This window comes from Corvus cornix, chromosome 2 (assembly GCF_000738735.6).
Source record: "Corvus cornix cornix isolate S_Up_H32 chromosome 2, ASM73873v5, whole genome shotgun sequence".
Classification (NCBI taxonomy): domain Eukaryota; kingdom Metazoa; phylum Chordata; class Aves; order Passeriformes; family Corvidae; genus Corvus; species Corvus cornix.
In genome coordinates this window covers 135,474,555-135,491,718 of record NC_046333.1, presented here as the reverse complement: position 1 = coordinate 135,491,718, position 17,164 = coordinate 135,474,555, and the positions used below count along the sequence as shown (strand labels likewise).

At 39.6% G+C, this 17,164-nt stretch overlaps 1 protein-coding gene across 5 annotated transcripts in view; it reads right to left on the bottom strand.

The window, feature by feature from the left end:
* The window catches only part of OXR1 (oxidation resistance 1), a 276,024-nt gene that overhangs the window by 233,359 nt on the left and 25,501 nt on the right, over nt 1–17,164 (bottom strand). For 3 of the 5 annotated variants that reach the window (XM_010404856.4, XM_010404857.4, XM_010404861.4), the window contains exons 1-2: nt 9,177–9,285; nt 2,831–2,909 (exon numbers count right to left, since the gene is read on the bottom strand). In XM_010404856.4, coding sequence (XP_010403158.1) covers nt 2,831–2,909; nt 9,177–9,270 — 173 coding nt within the window. In that variant the 5' untranslated portion in view covers nt 9,271–9,285. Of the gene's footprint in view, nt 1–2,830; nt 2,910–9,176; nt 9,286–17,164 lie in introns of those variants that run through there. The other 2 variants (XM_010404858.4, XM_039549133.1) reach the window with 1 other exon arrangement.

Sequence of the window (17,164 nt, the reverse complement as noted above, 5' to 3'; positions counted from 1 at the left end):
GTATCAGTAATTGCTCTTGAAAGATAGAAATAAGGACAGAACATGAATAATACAACACACCAGGAACTCATTGGTATATGTACTGACCTCTGATATTTCAGTGCTGGTGTTTATTGTAGACTAAATTAGTTGGAGAAAAATTAGCATGATAGAGAAACAGATGAGAGCAGAATACAAGAACAACACACAGAAACCACAAGTTTGGTATTTAAAATCATGGGATCAGCTCTCAAATTAAACTGAAATTAAGAGGAATTCACCTCTTCCTTAGATATGTCAGTTCACATTAACAACACAGTTTCTTATAAAGCAACTGAGAAATACCTGCCTCACATATAAAGTTTGTCAAAGCTGTTGTGGTTGGAGAGTCACTTTTACTTTTTAGTCCCTGTTGGCCCATCCAACAGGGATTATCCACTAAAGGTTAACTTTATATGCAAAATTAAGAGAAAGGTATCAATGTAAAAGCAGTTGAGATACTATATACACTTGATAACTTCCAAAGATCTGGTGACTGGCAATAACACAGTTTTTGAGTCAGAGTTATGCAATTTCATGAAAAGTTTTGTGGAGATTATAATTAGTAATGCATTATTAGAACTAATTAAAAACAAATTTTTCAAGAAAATAAACCTTAAGTCATCCTTTCCTACAGAAAAATACATTTGTTCTTAACTATATTTCTAAATTAATGTAGTATTTCTTTTTAGGAAAAGAACAAATGTATCAAACCAAGATTTCAAAAACTCTCAACAGAGGGAGTTTATTTATAGGAGTTTATAGCCTTTAAAAAATATCAGTAGAACCTCAATGTTTTCTTGTTCACAATAAATAGTTGTCTATGCAAATTGAATTCAAAATGTACTGCAATAGTTAGAACAAAACATCTGTCAAGTACTCAATCACTGCCTAGGTAAAACGTGGTACCAATCTCAAGAATACTTGGTATAATGTCCCAGCCTACACATAGAAGGTTACTATTATGGAAGGGCACTGTGACTCTTTCCCTCCAGAAAGCAGAACATCCTTTATTTGTTGCAACTGATTCAGAACAGTCTGCATAAAGTGAGAAAAAGAGGAACACAGTAAAGTGGAGAAATAAAGAACTTTTCTTCCCCAAATGGATCTTTTTTCATAAAATCTTGTTTGCAGATATGGAAGAGAATTTCATATTGTCTGTAATATTCCTTATGAGGAATTTTCATTTGCATAGCAATCAAGATTAAATCTGTGAGGAAAAAGATAAAAAAAGACATTTCAAGCCTACCAAACACAATTCTTCATTTTGCCATTGCTTTATAACACTAAGAAAAAATAAAGAGGTGATCCTACGAGTAAAAAAATTGTTTAGATAAGGCCACTGGAAGTTCATATAGGGTTGTACTTCACATTGGTAAAAATAACTAACCCACGTGAATATAATGTAATATAATAACTTATTTCATTTAATAGAATGTCTTTGATTTACTTGAGTGTTAATATTCTGCAGAGACAACGAATTGAAAGCAGAAATCCTCAAATGGGAAGTTGCAATTCTGCTACTGTACCTTCTGCAGCAGTTATGTCAAACTCATCACACTGACAAAACAACAGATTCTGTTCTTATCTAAAAATACAAAGTTTCCTTTTATTGGAAAGATACCCTAAAAATGTATTGCATATGCATCTTGTATAAAAGGTAACAGAGTCTGGAGTCAGCTGCCAATCCCACTTCAGCCAGACACAAAACATCCTGCTGAGTTCTTGGCCATGTGAGAAGGAGCACAGGGGAATGGGGAGCCCCTGGTAGCACCCTGACTCCAACAAGGCTGCAGCTCACACTGAAGCCTTCTGAAATTCAAGCAGGAGCTTCAGAAAACCAAGCTGCTTTTTCTGATCATTTGCCACCTCTGACTCCTGCAGACATGCAAGATGCTGTTTCATATGTGCTTCTTAAGGGCAAGACAGCCTCACCTCTTCAGAACAATTCGGAGAAGGTGAAGTATTTCTGCAGGTACCGGATTAAAGGTTCTCTGCCACTGCACAGGGCAAACATTTCACTAGGCTGCCATGCAACTGGGGCACAAGTGCTGAAGTCCTTGACTAGCTTCTACTGAAAACCTAAAAGCCTGACAACAAGCACAAAAATCAGGGAGTTCACAAGGAGAGGAATGGTCTATAGTATCTTTGTTATGCAGAGAAATCACACTCCCCTGCAGAAGGCCCGCAGCTGCAGTACCTGATAACCTGACAGGGTGCCTTGGGGTGCCCTTGGGGTGCCATGAGGGCTCATGTGGCTGCAGGAACTGTGGGGGCAGCAGGGCCACGCTGTCTGATGGCAGATACACATTACCTGATGCTTACCAAAGATTCAGGAAGTAGACATCATGGACTCAAAAGTGTTGATTTTTTTGAGACATTTGGGGTACGACACTGAATCACAGAGAGTAAGAAATGGATGTTACCTCATATTCAGTACAGACTCCCTAAAATGACAGAAAAGAACCTATCTTACACTTGTGCTTTGTTGGCCTGGTGTTATTTTCCATTCTAGAAAGCAGGAGGGATGTCCTCCAGCACTAGTACAGTGTCCTATTTGGCATTCTTGCCTTGGGGATGCTGTTTGCCATTTATGCTTCCTGGCCTGCATACCACGTACCTGTCAAAGCAGACCAGAGCTTTACAGCAAAGAAAACCTAATCATTATAATAGAAAAAGTAACGTACCTAACTGATGTGTTTTGTATAACAAGATTTTTAGAAAATGCAAAATTTTCAGATTAGAATCACAACAGCCATACTTTTTTTTTTTTTCTGAGATGCAAAGTATAACAAAAATGGTGGAAACTGACCTCTTAGTGCCAAACATGACGGTGCGGGCTTGTTTCACATTTATGAACGCAGTGCTCTGCACAGGCTGCTTATATTGACCTGGATGAGAAGAAAAAGAGACATTTTTAAATTAGGAAACTCCGGACCTTGATTTCAATATCCTGAACAATAAGTACATTAGTAAACATCTTCCAGTGAAACTTCAGGGAATACCTGGCAATTTTACAGAAATAAAAAGATTAGCAAAAGTATGTGAAGGCTAACAAACAAAAGATAAAAGTTTAAAAACCTAAGACCAAATCCTACTGGTAGGGCTTAAACCTGACATAGAGCACTTACTCAACAAGAGTTAGGCATAATACTGTATGACAGTGCAACATCTAAAAGTCCTTGCCTCTTACAGTGAAATTCATGTGCCTGAGTGAAATGCATGTGCTTTAAAGCAGCTAAACAGGTCTTTCTACACTGCCAGTCTGAACAAAGCTATATAAATTTATATCTTAACTGCATTTTGGTGCTCAATTTGTTAAATGACTACCTCAGTAAATTAGTAATTTTTCCTGAAAGAAAACATTATAATAAAAAATAATTTGGCTGGTGTGGGTCTACTAAATACAGACCTCAGGAAATATTATTATTATTTGAACAAAGAGAAATTCCAACTTTTACATAAAAATATGAGATTACAGACTATTAGAATAATTAGGTCAGGAGAAACTGCCTAGTCCAGCCTTCAGCTCAAAGCAGGTATAATTAGATCAGGTTGTTCATGGATGTGTCCACTTGAGTCTTGAAAATATCCACAACCTCTTTTGGAAACCAGTTCCTGTACCTAATCACCATCATGGTAAAAACATTTTTCCTAACCCCTAATCAGACTTTTCTGTATTATAGCTTGTGTCCACTGCCTCTTATCATATCTGTATACCTCCAAGAAAAATCTAGCTCCATCTCCTCTGTACCCTTCATTCAGGTACTTTTTGACAGCACTAAGGTGGTCTCTTGGCCATCTTTTTGGATCCTGAGTTGATCCAGTTCTCTCAGGCTTGTGTTGAATGCCATTTGCTACAGTCCCTTGGCCACCTTATTTGGTCTCCATAAGTTGACATCCTACTTTTTCTGGGGGGGCCAAAACTGGACATAGTGCTCCACAGTCAGTCTCGCAAATGCCAAGTAGAGGGCAAGGATCTTCCCCTGACCTGCTGGCTATGCTTTTGCCCATGCAGCCAAGGGAAACAGCTGACTTTCTTTGCTGTAAGAGCACACTGTTGGTTCACACACAAATTGCTGTTCACCAAGCCCCTCAGATCCCTTTTTGTACCACTGCCTCCCAGATATTTCGTCCCCAAGCCCATCATTTTACGCAAGGTTATTCCACCCCATTGGCAAGACCTTGCATATGCTTTTGCTGAACCTCATAAGATTTCTGCCACCTCATTTCTTCAGCCTGCCCAGGTCCCCCTGAATGGCAGCATTGCTCTCCAGCAGCTCCTTCCCCAGGCAAGTCAGTGCTTCACTCAGTGTGCAGGTCCCCAGGAGAAGCCCCTGGGGCTCTGCAGCCCCACACAGGCCAGCAGTAGCCTCCCTTGATGTGCCATCCCAGTCAAGGCCTCCAACATGCAAAGGACATTAGTGCTAGTCTGTAACAGGGAACATGCCCTGTAGGATGCTGAGACCACCCCTGCACACCCTCCACACCACCACAGGCAAGTTTGAGCAGAGATGCTGCGTGTCCCTGCTGTGCTAATGGCTGTGGCAAAGTTAACACTGCTCCTCCCCAGGAGCTCAGCCTTCCCAAAGCAGGATTCAGCCATTCCCAGTAGCAGCCAGCAGCAGCTCCCAGCAGAACTGAAAGCAAAGACTCAAAATGCTGCATGAACTGGAAAGAGCAACCATGACCAGAAGCCCAGGCAGTGCTCTGGGTGCCTTGCGTCCTCCCAGCTCCAGAAATCAAGTCCCTTTTGCAACACCTGTTCACAGCACTCTGGTCCATCAGTGCCTAAAAAGCAGCTAAGTGTGCCAGCCCTTCCAGCCTGAAGCTTTTGCCACCAGCTCCTTCCCACGAGAATGCAGCAGCTCCCAGCCCAGGTTCACTTCCCTTGTGGATGCCATTGCACACACCCACTGCCCTCACAATGCATAATATTGATGTTAATGGAACCTTTCTGCCCTACTCTCAAACATTGAATTTAAAGCAAAAATAGCTTACAAATTCAGACATTCTATCCTCATTTAGTTCATTTGTTAAATGTAAATGTGATACCTAAATACAAACGTTTTGTCCATCAGGAAGATGCTGTGATTACATGATCTTGACTGACAGGAGAATTTTTGTCTACAAACTCCCTTCTAAATTTATAAGATGCTCTGGGGGACTTCACATCTCCGTGTCAGATCAGATAAAATGACACCAGGTGAAACATCTTGTTACTTCCAGATGAGGAAGCAGCATTTTCACAGCACTATATTTCATTATGGGTTGGGGCAATGACATTTTTGTCTCAATTTACCAGCTGCTCTAAAAGCATTTTCTTTTTTGGTTTGTGCAGGGATTTTTTTTTGTTTCTGTGTGTTGCCTTAACTTGTACAGCTGCAATGATTTGAAGGGAACCTCCCTCTTCCTTTCCATGCCCTCTTGTTCCAGAATCAGAGCCTTGCAGCTGGGCAAGCAGCACAAGTATCATCAGCCTGAAGTACATTTTCCTTCCCATGCAATTATTCTCCCTGCCACTTACTAACACCAGTCCCTCTACACTGAAAGCATAACAAATGCCTGCTTCCAGTTGTCTTGATTGGGAATTTCTAAAGGCTTTAAGTAGGCCAAGTGTCCACTCCAATTGAAAATCAATGGATTTGGGGCATCCACATTCCCTGTGTGTTCTGAGAAGTAACAATCCAGTTCCCTATTTGTGACTGTCAGGCTAACCAGAAGCTATGCCTACACTGTCAGATGCAGCTCAGAGATGAAACATGGATGAGATTAAGGATTGTAACTCAGCATCTGCCCCAGTGCACATATTAAGTGTCTCAAGCCATTCAGACAGCTGATTATACAATGTGGAGCCTAAATGTGTAAATGAGCTAAGAGATCTGAGTCAGGCATTCCTTTTCTCTTAGAAATAATAAGGCTCAAGCTCCAGAATTTAATTTTAAGAAGTATTTAGGTTGTGACCTAGAAGTCCAGCTCCTATATTTAAAAATGGCACAGTCACTTATGATCCTGGGAGCATCAATGGAACTTTGACACTGAACATTTTAAGCCCAGTTTATTCAATCAATAGACGATCTTTTTCATTTCCACTTAAGAACATCATTCATAAGCATCTTACACTAGTAGGTAGGACTGCCTTTCTGTTTGCAAGAACTTTAACTGAAGGGTTCTGATGCTTTCTGTCTCTTTTTGGATATAAATAAAAATGTTAGGGTTTGACATAAGGAACTGCAGTTCTCAGGAAACAGGACAAGCTATTTGAGGGAAACCAGTAGGTATAAAATTGATGAGTAGCTGAAGCAGGTTCCCTTGAAGGTGACTGGTGCAGAAGTAGGAAGAGTAAGGTGTTGGATACAGAATCACAGAATTGTTTAGGCTGGAAAAAACCTTTAAGATCAAGTTCAACCATTAACTCAGCACTGCCACCTATCTCAACAGAAGCTTTGCTGGCCTCATCACCTTCCTTTTCCTCCAGGCACAACTATATCCTTTTTGGGGAAAAAAAAAAAAAAAAAGACTGATACAGTAACCAAATATATTAAATGAAACACTAATTCAGACTCTGGATTTTTTTTCCTTTGCACAGAAGGTTTTTGGTTTTGCACAGAAATATTTCCCATAGCATTTCACTGGCTTAGTGAGGGCAACTGTGTGTCAGCTGCTGCCTTTCAGCTGAACCTACTCCCTCTCTGGTGGAAGGTACAAAGTGCAAAGTGGCATAACAGCCTTGGAAAACCAGCCTCACTTTCTTGTGAACAGTCACTTTGCACTGAAGCAGATGCAAAATATCATTTATCTGCTCAGAGATAAATTCTGGAAGGTACAACTTCCAAAATGAGAAACTTCTTAACAGCGATACTGATTTCTAAAATGTCTTAAAGATGCCACTAAAACTGGCAAAAAATCTCAGTGAACCTTTTCATTTGCACCAGATATACTTAAGCATAGTTTACTGAGAGTCACACTGACTGCTTGAAGCCATGCAAATCTAAGCACAAGGATCAAGAATAAAAAATATTTTCTGTCAAGAAACAATTGTTTTATAACAAAAAATATGGCAAAGGGTGTTCATACAGAATTACACAATAAGATCTTTATCAAAGACTTGGAGGAGGCAATGGAATGCACAACCATCCAGTTTGCAGATGGCCCCAAATTAGGGGAGACCAGTTGATATGCTTAGGGGCAGGGCTGCCACCCAGGGAGAGTTGGACAGGCTGGAGGCGTGAGCTGACATGAAATTCATGAAGGACAGATACATGAAATTCAACAAGGACAGATACAAAGTCCTGTATTTAGGAAGGAAGAAACCCTTGCAATGGCATAGGCTGGGCACTGCCTGGCTGGAAGGGCAGCAAATTGAGCATGAGTCAGCAGCATGTCCCAGCAGAGAGATGGCAAACAGCATTCCAGACTTTATTGGCAGGAACATGGCCAGCAGACAGAGGGGAGGGATCATACTGTTTTATTAAAAAGTCATCAGACCCTTCCTGAAATACACATCCAGTTTTGCAGCCTGCCCTTGATGCAAGAAGGACACTGATAAACTGGAGAGAGTTCAGGTGAGCACTGAACCACGTGGCCCAGAGAGGTTGTACAGCCTCACTCGTTCAAGTGTCTCAAAACCCATCTGAATAAAGCTCTGAACAACCTGGACTGACCTCACAGCTGACCTTGCTTTGAGGAGGAGGATGGACTGGAGTCCTTCTGAGGTCCTCTCTAACTTGAGTTAACCTGTGATCCTATAAGTCTAGGGATAAAGAAGGAAAAACATAGAAGGGATGTGAAATGACGGTTGAAGCTGGGATAATTAAAATATAATGCTAGTACAAATATAATGACAGGATAACAGATTGTTTTCTGCTTGAAGGAAACCGCAAGAAGAAAACACTTTAAAATTTCTAGTCTGAAAGGTTAGAAAAACAAGTTACATTAAATTCCTCAGAGGGCTAAAAGCAGCAAAGAGGAATAAAATATATACAGATATAAACCTGACTTAGTTGAATTGAAAAATACTGAAAGCCAGGAGGGTCAATAAGAAGATGAGAAAAAATCTGGAAAATGAAACATTGCTATGAATGGAAAGTCTTGAAAATTAAGAGCAGAACATAATGGCAATGGGAAATGGCAATGGGGAATACTGAATCAAAACCAGCAATGGAAGCCAAAGATTTTGAGAACTGTTACCTTTGAAATAAAAATAAAACTATACACAGAATTTTACCAGTTCAAAAGGAATAACCTAAAGAATGGAAAGAATTTGACTTCAGTACTCATATCACTGGGGACACCTGGAATGTGTAAGAAGCCTATCAGCAGCATCACTATTCCACAGTTTCTTTGCAGAAGCAAGCAAGTGAAGAAATAAAATGAAAAAAACAGAAATGAAAGAACTCTAGTTCAGTACTTAGGCAACTAAAAATGAACATGGTCATGCTTACTTAAGTTACAGTATGATGAAGTGACAATGAGAGCTAACGGGAATGAAAAAATTTTTGCACTTCAGGAAAGCTTTGATATGCTGCCACATTAAAGACAACATGTGCTAACTTTTGGTATTAGTGTCATGCTTGCAGTAAAATGGAAAGGAAAAATCTAAAATAGGCTTGGAAGACAGTTAATTCAGGCAATCTCTGAAAAACAAAGCCTGTTGAGAAACAAATCAACACAAGTAAAGTATGAAGTTAACTAGAAATATTCCTAAATCTGTCCTTGTAGAAAAGTTATCACTCAGCGGAAACAAAATTTCTCATTTACCAAAACCATCTGTACTTCACTAACCTTAATAAATTAAAAAACAAAAAAAAATCCCAAGTAAACAAACCAAATATTACTAATAATGTAAAAGAATATAAGATTCTTAAACATTATTCAAATTTCAAAAGTGTGAAGTGCCCATATGATATTTAACAAATAGATTGCTCTAAATTCTTTACACTCATACCCCAAAGGCCTCCATGTAGACAGGCCCCTCCAAAAGACTGCAATACTGCTTAAATACTTCCCTATTTTTCGCTAGATCACCCACTAAACCAAATTACACTACTGACTTGCTGTTTCTTAGGAAAAAACATTCTGATAACTTTGCCAACACCCTTTGTGATACCAAAAGATGAAAAAAAATACCCTCAGAAAAAAAGGATAAGATCACCTACAGCAGAACATGTTTGGTAGGTAGGTCAGTGCTTTTCTCCTGGCCTCTGACTCGAAAACGTTGGCTTTCTCCTGCAGATGTCTGTCCTCTTCCATACTTGGGGAACTGCAGAGACTATTTTAATCTAATGTTCTGAACTGCTCAGGGAAAGAGGAGCCAAGTGATACACAGATACAGAGAAACAGACAAAGCAAGAAAATGTCATGTGAATTTTTAAGTTCTTTACACAGCAGTGTAAAACAACTTAAGGCACAGAACAATGTGAGAAATGGTTTTACAGCAAGTAGTCTTTGCAGTATAATAGGATACTTAGGTAGGGTCACAATAACTTCCTGAAAGTTGTGCCTCAAAAAACACAAGCTATGTCTAGTGAAAGGGATCATACAGGATTAACTAGGAGAAATGTAATGGCCTGTGGATACAAACAGTGAGATTGATTACTTCTGGCCATAACTTCTTATTTCAGCTTTTTTAGTGCACTGTACAACCATTTCAAAATTAGAAGAAATAATTCACCCAAATCTCTAAAAAACACACAACACATTTATTCTGCATGTAGTCAATCCTGAGTTTTTTGTTTGTTTTAATTACTCTAACTCTTGAAGGAAGTATACCTTACAATTCAAATAAACAATTAAAGATTTAGTTTGGCAGCTCTTGGAGCTAATTAATTTGTGATTTCTTAAGCAACTAAATGATGAAAAAAAAAAAAGAGCTGAAATGTAGTTACTAACGTAAAGACTGATTTATCTGAAAAGTAAATGAAATCTTTAACAGCAATTCTTATGCACTGAAATAAACCTGCCACCTCTTGTTGATCAAAGGTCAGTTCAGAGAAATTTAATAAATTTTTTTACTACTGCAAATCATGAGGGCAGCCAAGATTGTGTCCATTCAGAAGTATTAATTCTCTATTTTGTCATTAATATTTTTTTCTGATATGGTGAAGGAAAAGTACTTTAGAAATACAGAAATTAACTTGATATATTTGATTATGATGATTATTTCATCTGTCAGCAGCCTTTTACAGCAACCAAATAGTTGCTAAAGATCTAATACTATTGTCTGTTATGATTACATTTGTAATCCTGTTAATTTAATCTTCTTACACTTCCATTTTTTTCTTTAAAAATTAATTACATTATTACTGCCATATGCTTTTTATTTAAATCATACAGTTTCCATGACAGATGTTTTCTTCTTCCAAAATAAATAGGAAATAGGTTAAATATTTCTGTCTTTAAAACAACAACAACAAAAAATAATTACAACTTTGTTTGATCATCCCAGTGACAGCTCACATGACCTCATCTGATAATACCTCTTTCATCCCTTGTTTTTAAACCCTCACCTTTCATTCTTTAAAATACTATCACAGTGCCTCAGAATATACTTCATTTTCAATTTCTTGCTTTTGTTTCTTTTCTTTTCCTACATTTTGAAACACCATATATCTTTCTGGTGTCGTGCCTCAGAATATACTTCATTTTCAATTTCTTGCTTTTGTTTCTTTTCTTTTCCTACATTTTGAAACACCATATATCTTTCTGGTGTCATAGCATAGATTCTGCCACTAAATCCACACAGTATATTCAGTGGGGCGATGTAGCTGTGCTCTATCACTCATTCCCTGTTAGATCATCCACCTCTGCCTGTAGGCAATTCAAGAAAAACCCTAACTACTATAATAGGAGAGAAAGAATTTCTTTGCATGATCTCTGTGAGCATGCTAAAGAAATGTATTGATTTTTAAATCAGAGAAAAAGACAGAAAAAAATAAACAACCATTTGCCTTGGGTATTTGACCCTCCTTCACCTTCATGACAGCACATAGACCTTCCTTTCCTATGATTTCAGGATAAGGGGACATTTCTCTGCATCCTTTAGATCATCTTAAAATCTAAGTTCCTTGGAAAACTAAGATGGGGGTAGGGGGGAAGACTGCTGAAGACTGCTTGCCCTTCTCTAGGCTCAATTGCTGGATCATCAATTATTTATTATTAATTAAGCAGTGGATGTGCAGAAAACAGCATGAATGCAGAAAAGACTCACAGGCAGTAGCCAGGAGTGATAAGGTTTTTGTTGGGGAAGATGAAACAGGAAAGCCTTATAAATATGATTGCCTGACAAAAGATTTTGGGAATATGAAAACTACAGGCAACATCGAAATGAAAGCCACTTTTGAAATACCAAGTCTTAGTTACTGAACAACTGGAAAACAATGGTATGGCCGACTGAAGGTAATCCCCTCTTGATTGAACAATACCCTCTGCTTGCAGGCAGGTCCAAGGGTCAGAGCAGACCCTACTAGCTCAGCAGAAGGGCTCCAAAGAGTAGTTTTTAGAAGTTAAGATGTAACACTCTATGGTAATATAAGAACTCTTATAGGCTGTATGTAAATGCTATAGGATTTGTATCTTGTATTAGATTGGTTAGTGACAATTAGAATATTCAGTACAGAAGATGATTTATTGTATTGTAACCAGGACTTCACACACTCTTACTACTTCTTCTTCACTCTCTTTGCTCTTACACTCTCTCTCTCTCTCTCTTACCCGCTTACTCTCTTGCTCTCTTGGGCCTGCTCCAAGCTGAGTCTGGCAGCTCTGAGCAGTGCCCCTATACCCACGCCCTTTGCAATAAACCATTTGTTCAAAGATCTGCTTATAGAGATCTCCCGTCAGGAACCTACAGTTTTCATTATTTTTCTTTATTTACAAAGATTTATAAAGCTTGATAAAGTTTTTCCCACCCCTCCCTTCTTTCCAGGCTCAACTTCACTCCTGACTCTTATCTCCCCTCTCCGGCAGCACAGGGGGATGAGGAATAGGGGTTGTGGTCACCCCAAAATGCTTCATCTGAGCCACTCCTGCTCCAGTGTGAGGTTTTTCCCACAGGAACCAGCCCTTCATGAACTGCTCCAGAGTGGGTCCTTTTCTTGGGCAGCGGTTCTTCAAGAACTGCTCCAGCATGGGTCCTTTCCGGGGGTGCAGTCCTTCAGGAAGGGACTGCTCCAGCACAGGCACCCTGCAGGGTCACGGGTCCTGCCAGAAGACCTGTGCCAGTGTGGGTTCCTCTCTGTGGGCTGTCTGTGGGCTGCAGTCTCCTTCAGAGCTCGTGCATCTGCTGTGGCATGGGCTCTCCACTTGCTGCAGAGTGGATATCTGCTCCACCATGGCTCCCCATGGGCTGAGGGAGGGAAATTTATTTTCCTCTTCTCCACGTGCTGCAAGGAATCTCTGCTCTGACACCTGACCACCTCGTCCACCTCCTTCATCTTGGTGTCTACAGAGTTGTTTCTCTCTTTTTCCCCTCACTCCTCTCTCACAGCTGCCCCACTGTTTAGCCTTTCCTATAATTGCTATTACAGAGGCACCACCAGCAACACTGATGGGCTCAGCTTTGAGCAGCAGCAGGTTCACCTTTGAAAACCTGGAACTAGCTCTGTGAGACAATGGGATGGCTCCTGACATCGTCTCAGGGATGCAAGTTGCAGGGATCACCCCTGCAACTTCCCCACTACCAAATCCCTGCCACGTAAACCCAGTTTTACTTCTGCCTGATTACAAGCCACTTGAGAAACTGTATCAGATTTCCATATATCATTTGCTAATGTTGCAGACAAAATATAACACAGTTACATAATTTACAGCAGCAGAGGGAGGACTGTAGGGATCATAAGTAATTGCACACAAATAAAGATGTAGAGGTAAGACAATTACTGGGACCAAAGATGATGAAATGCTCTTTTCTGTGCTCTTTTACCCTATTACAAAATGTAGTGGCACTGTAAGCTACATTCTGTATTTCACAAGCATTGTATTTTTTAACAGATAAACACCCTCTCTTCTCAGAATAAAACAATGTCAGCTAAATGTGAACAGCAGCAGGGAATAGAACTATACAGACCTGAGTCTCTGGTCAGCCAAAGCAAACGTAGAAACTTCTGGAGGACAGAGAAATGGAGATAAGCTTTGGCTGTAATTATCTGAACTAATTCAAGAGTGAGTACAACTCAGATAGATAAAAAAGAATATGTCAAGCACATGAGTTTATTAGCTATTATCATAAAAAGAGGCATAACAGGATTTTTTTGTACCTAATTACAGATGCTAGAGACAACAACAGTAGTAGATTCATCTCAGGAATACATAGATTCTGTTCTTCAAAATTTGATGTTTAAACTAATGCTATGATAATGATTTTCATTTTAACTACAGCTGCAGTGGTAACTTCTTATACCTAAATTAAAGATGTGACTTAACTATACAGAAATAGTGATTTCAATATATCAATTTCTTATTAAATAGACACTTAAACACTTCTATTTCATTTAGCTTATAATTAAAAAAGAAAATAAAAAGAATTACATTTATTCAATACAATGTGAAGAGTATTTGTGCTCAGTCATTAGCTGGTTGAAGACTAAATGCCAAGATACAATAATGCAGGTTTTCCTAACTGTATTAAATAAAGCTCTTCTCAGTTCACTTACTAAGTCTTCCATAATCAGCTGCCAAGTCTATTTATTCCTATGTTATCAACACCAAAAATATCCCTTTCATTCATAATCTCTGTAGTTGTCTCACTGCCATTCACTTAATGACATTAATGGTTTTCATTCTATCTTTTGAGAGTGACAAATACAGAAATGACAATATAAAATATTTATGGTACCTTATTTTCCTTTCACAAATTATATAGATTGAGTTTTGCTGCTTTCTACTTCTGCTCCTTTTGAAGATGACAGCTATACAGTGAAGTTCTCAGCTGGAATCAGATCCAAGAGTGCTGCTGCCTGTAGACTGTGTCACTCTCAGACCAAAATTTTGGGCCAGATCTGTAAGAATTACTAAAGAGGCTTTTTAGATCAAAGCTTGCCGTTTCAGTTTGGTAAATAACTAAAGTATTCCACACCTTGGCACTATGCAGCTTTCACCCCACCAGCTGTAGCTAAGGTGGATTTATCATAACACAAAAGGCTCATGTGTGACTATGGCCCCCAAAGGTGATTCTTCACTAATTTCTCTCTGCCAGTACCACCCTGAAGAACTCCAGCTGCAGCCACAGTTCCAACTTTCCACTCCTAAAGATCAGCAGACCAACTTCTACTGTTTTTCTTTCCAAGTAGAAGTTACAAAATTAACTCTCACAGAATATAGTATTTTTAGAAGACACATTAATTTATTTTACAAGTCAGCAAAAAATAGAGGAGGAAAAAAAAAGAAACAAACCAGGAGTACCCCAGAACTGAAACCAGCCAAGGACATGCTCAACTAAGAACATGCTCAACTTTGTAAGGCTCTATCTGGCAGACAGGTGGAACAAAGAATAAGTGGATCACTAAAATGTCAGAAATTTAGTGAACACAGAAGAGTGCTAAACAGCTAAAGTTATCAGAAGACTACTTATTTTTTAATCTTTGCCCAAAGAAAAATATGATGTATCTAAGCCACTGCTATACTGGCCTAACTATAACCTGTTGTTAAAAACCTCAAAGGATGGAGATTGTACAACCTGAAATTCTTTGTGATTCTAAACATTAGGTATTTGTTCCTGAAAACAGCTTTCTTTGCCACGATTCAAGGTTGTTATTCATTACTTTCTCAGCAGACACAGAAAACAATTCTTTACTCTTTCACACAAAAGCACTTCACATATTTGAGTGCTTTTCCCATGTCTCTCCACTGTGTCTTTTTTAGGCAAAACAACCACTTAAAATTCAATTTTTACTAGACATTATGTTTTTTAGGTTTCTGATCACCCTTATTCATATTTTAAACTGTGGATGCTCAAAACTGGAGATGGTATTCAATGCAAAGTGAGTAAAACAGGAATTACTTACTATCTTGCATATGACAATGCTGGTTCTACATTCCATTTTGGTTTTTTCTTTCTCCTCATCAGTCTACATCAGTAGCTAACATTCAGTTTGCTGTTCTTCTCTCAGGACTTTTTCTAGTGTTCCTACACAGCCAATCATTCCCCATCTCATATCTGTAAATTCTTGGAACTCAGCAATGTATCACACTTCTCAAAAAGAATTTATTAATGCGACTGCTTCAGCCAGCTTCCCATATATCTTAGTGTGGAAACCACTAAGCTCATATGAGTTAAGGTTTGGCCAATAAATAAAAACAATAAAATATCTAATCCATCAATCGTCTGTGGGGCCAAAATATCTTTGACACTAAAGCTAGAAGCTACAGATAGTTTGAATGCAGCATGTTTTCCCACCATCACCCTGTTCACTGTCATGTAGAAGTACAGGAAATACTGTGCTGCTGTTAACCTCTGCTGTCCTCAGGCCAAGAGCTGGTAAGAACAAGCCAACCAGAGATTAAAATGATTTTCCCATCCCTTACAGCTTCAGATAAGCTCTGAAAATCACCTAGAATGCAAGATATTTCAGTATTTTCTTGACATGTCTCCTTCTGTCTCTTAACTCTTGCAGCTTGCAGTTTACCTCCTCTACTGCCCTCCCCCTGACAAAATAACCTCAAAAAAAAGTCAGATCTAGACTGCCAGAATCTCATACTCTGCAACAGCAATGTAGCCTTTGACCAGAAAGACAAATAAAGAAAGGTCTTGCACAGTCCTAAGCTGCTACAAGCTTGCCATATCTCTGAATAGGCACCTGTATCATACTTACCTTTCTCTAGAGCTTTATAAATGTGGGTACAAGGAACAGATCATAGAATCATAGAATATGTTGAGTTGGAAGAGACTCACAACTCCTGGCCCTGTACAGCACCATCCCCAAGAGTCACACCATGTGCCCAAGAGTATTGTCCAAACACTTCTTGAACTCTGTCAGGCTTGGTGCTGTGACCACTTCCCAGGGGAGCTGTTCCAGTGCCCAAACACCCTCTGATATCCAAACTAAACCTCCCCTGACACAGCTTCAGGCCATTCCCACAGGTCCTGTCACTGGTCACCACAGAGATCAGTGTCTGCCCCTCCACTTGCCTTCATGAGGAAGTTGCAGTCTGCAATGGGGTCTCCCCTCAGTCTCCTCTTCTCCAGGCTGAACAGACCAAGTGACCTCAGTCACTCATTGCATGCCTTCCTCTCTTGACCCTTCACCATCTTCAAAGCCCTGTTATCATTCTTACATTGTGGCACCCAGAACTGCACATAGCACTCGAGGTGAGGCTGAACCAGTGCAAAGTGGAGCAGGACTGTCACCTCCCCCCATCATCCAGCCATGCAGTGCACTGTTCACTTCCCTATTTTTGTGCATTCATCTCATTTTTTTTCTTCACAGACAGGGTCTGAATCAAAGAGTAGCAAAACCAGTAACCACTCCAATGTGTCCCAGTGAATTTTGTTATTTCTCTGACATTTAACAAAGAAGGTTACAAAAAAACCTGTCTGTAGCTTAAAAAGGTAGGACAACAGAATTGCTAAGAGTTTGTTTGTGCTGGTTTTGGCTGAGATAACATCAATTTTCTTCATAGTAGCTGGTATGGGCTGTGTTTTGGATTTGTGCTGGAAGCAATGTTGATAATTCAGGGATGTTTTCATTATGCCTGAGCAGTGTTTGCATAGAGCCAAGACCTTTTCTGCTTCTCACCCCACACCACCATCAAGGAAGCTGAGGGTACCCAAGGATTTGGGAGGCGACACAGCTGGGACAGCTGACCCCAACTGACCAACGGGAAATCCCAGACCATATGGCATCATGCTTGGCATGTAAACCTGGGGAAGAAGAAGGAACGGAGGATATTCAAAGAAATGTTTGTCTTCCCAAGTCACTGTTACATGTGAGGGAGTCCTGCTTCTCTGGGGATGGGTGAACACCTGCCTGTCCATGGGAAATAGTGAATAAATTCCTTCTTTTGCTCTGCTTGCATGTGTGGCTTTTCTTTACCTATTAAACTGTCTTTACCTCAACCTATGAGTTTTCTCACTTTTACTCATCCAGGTCTCCCCCCGTGTCACCAGGGGAGGAGTGAGTGAGGGGCTGTGTGGCGCTTGGTTGCCAAC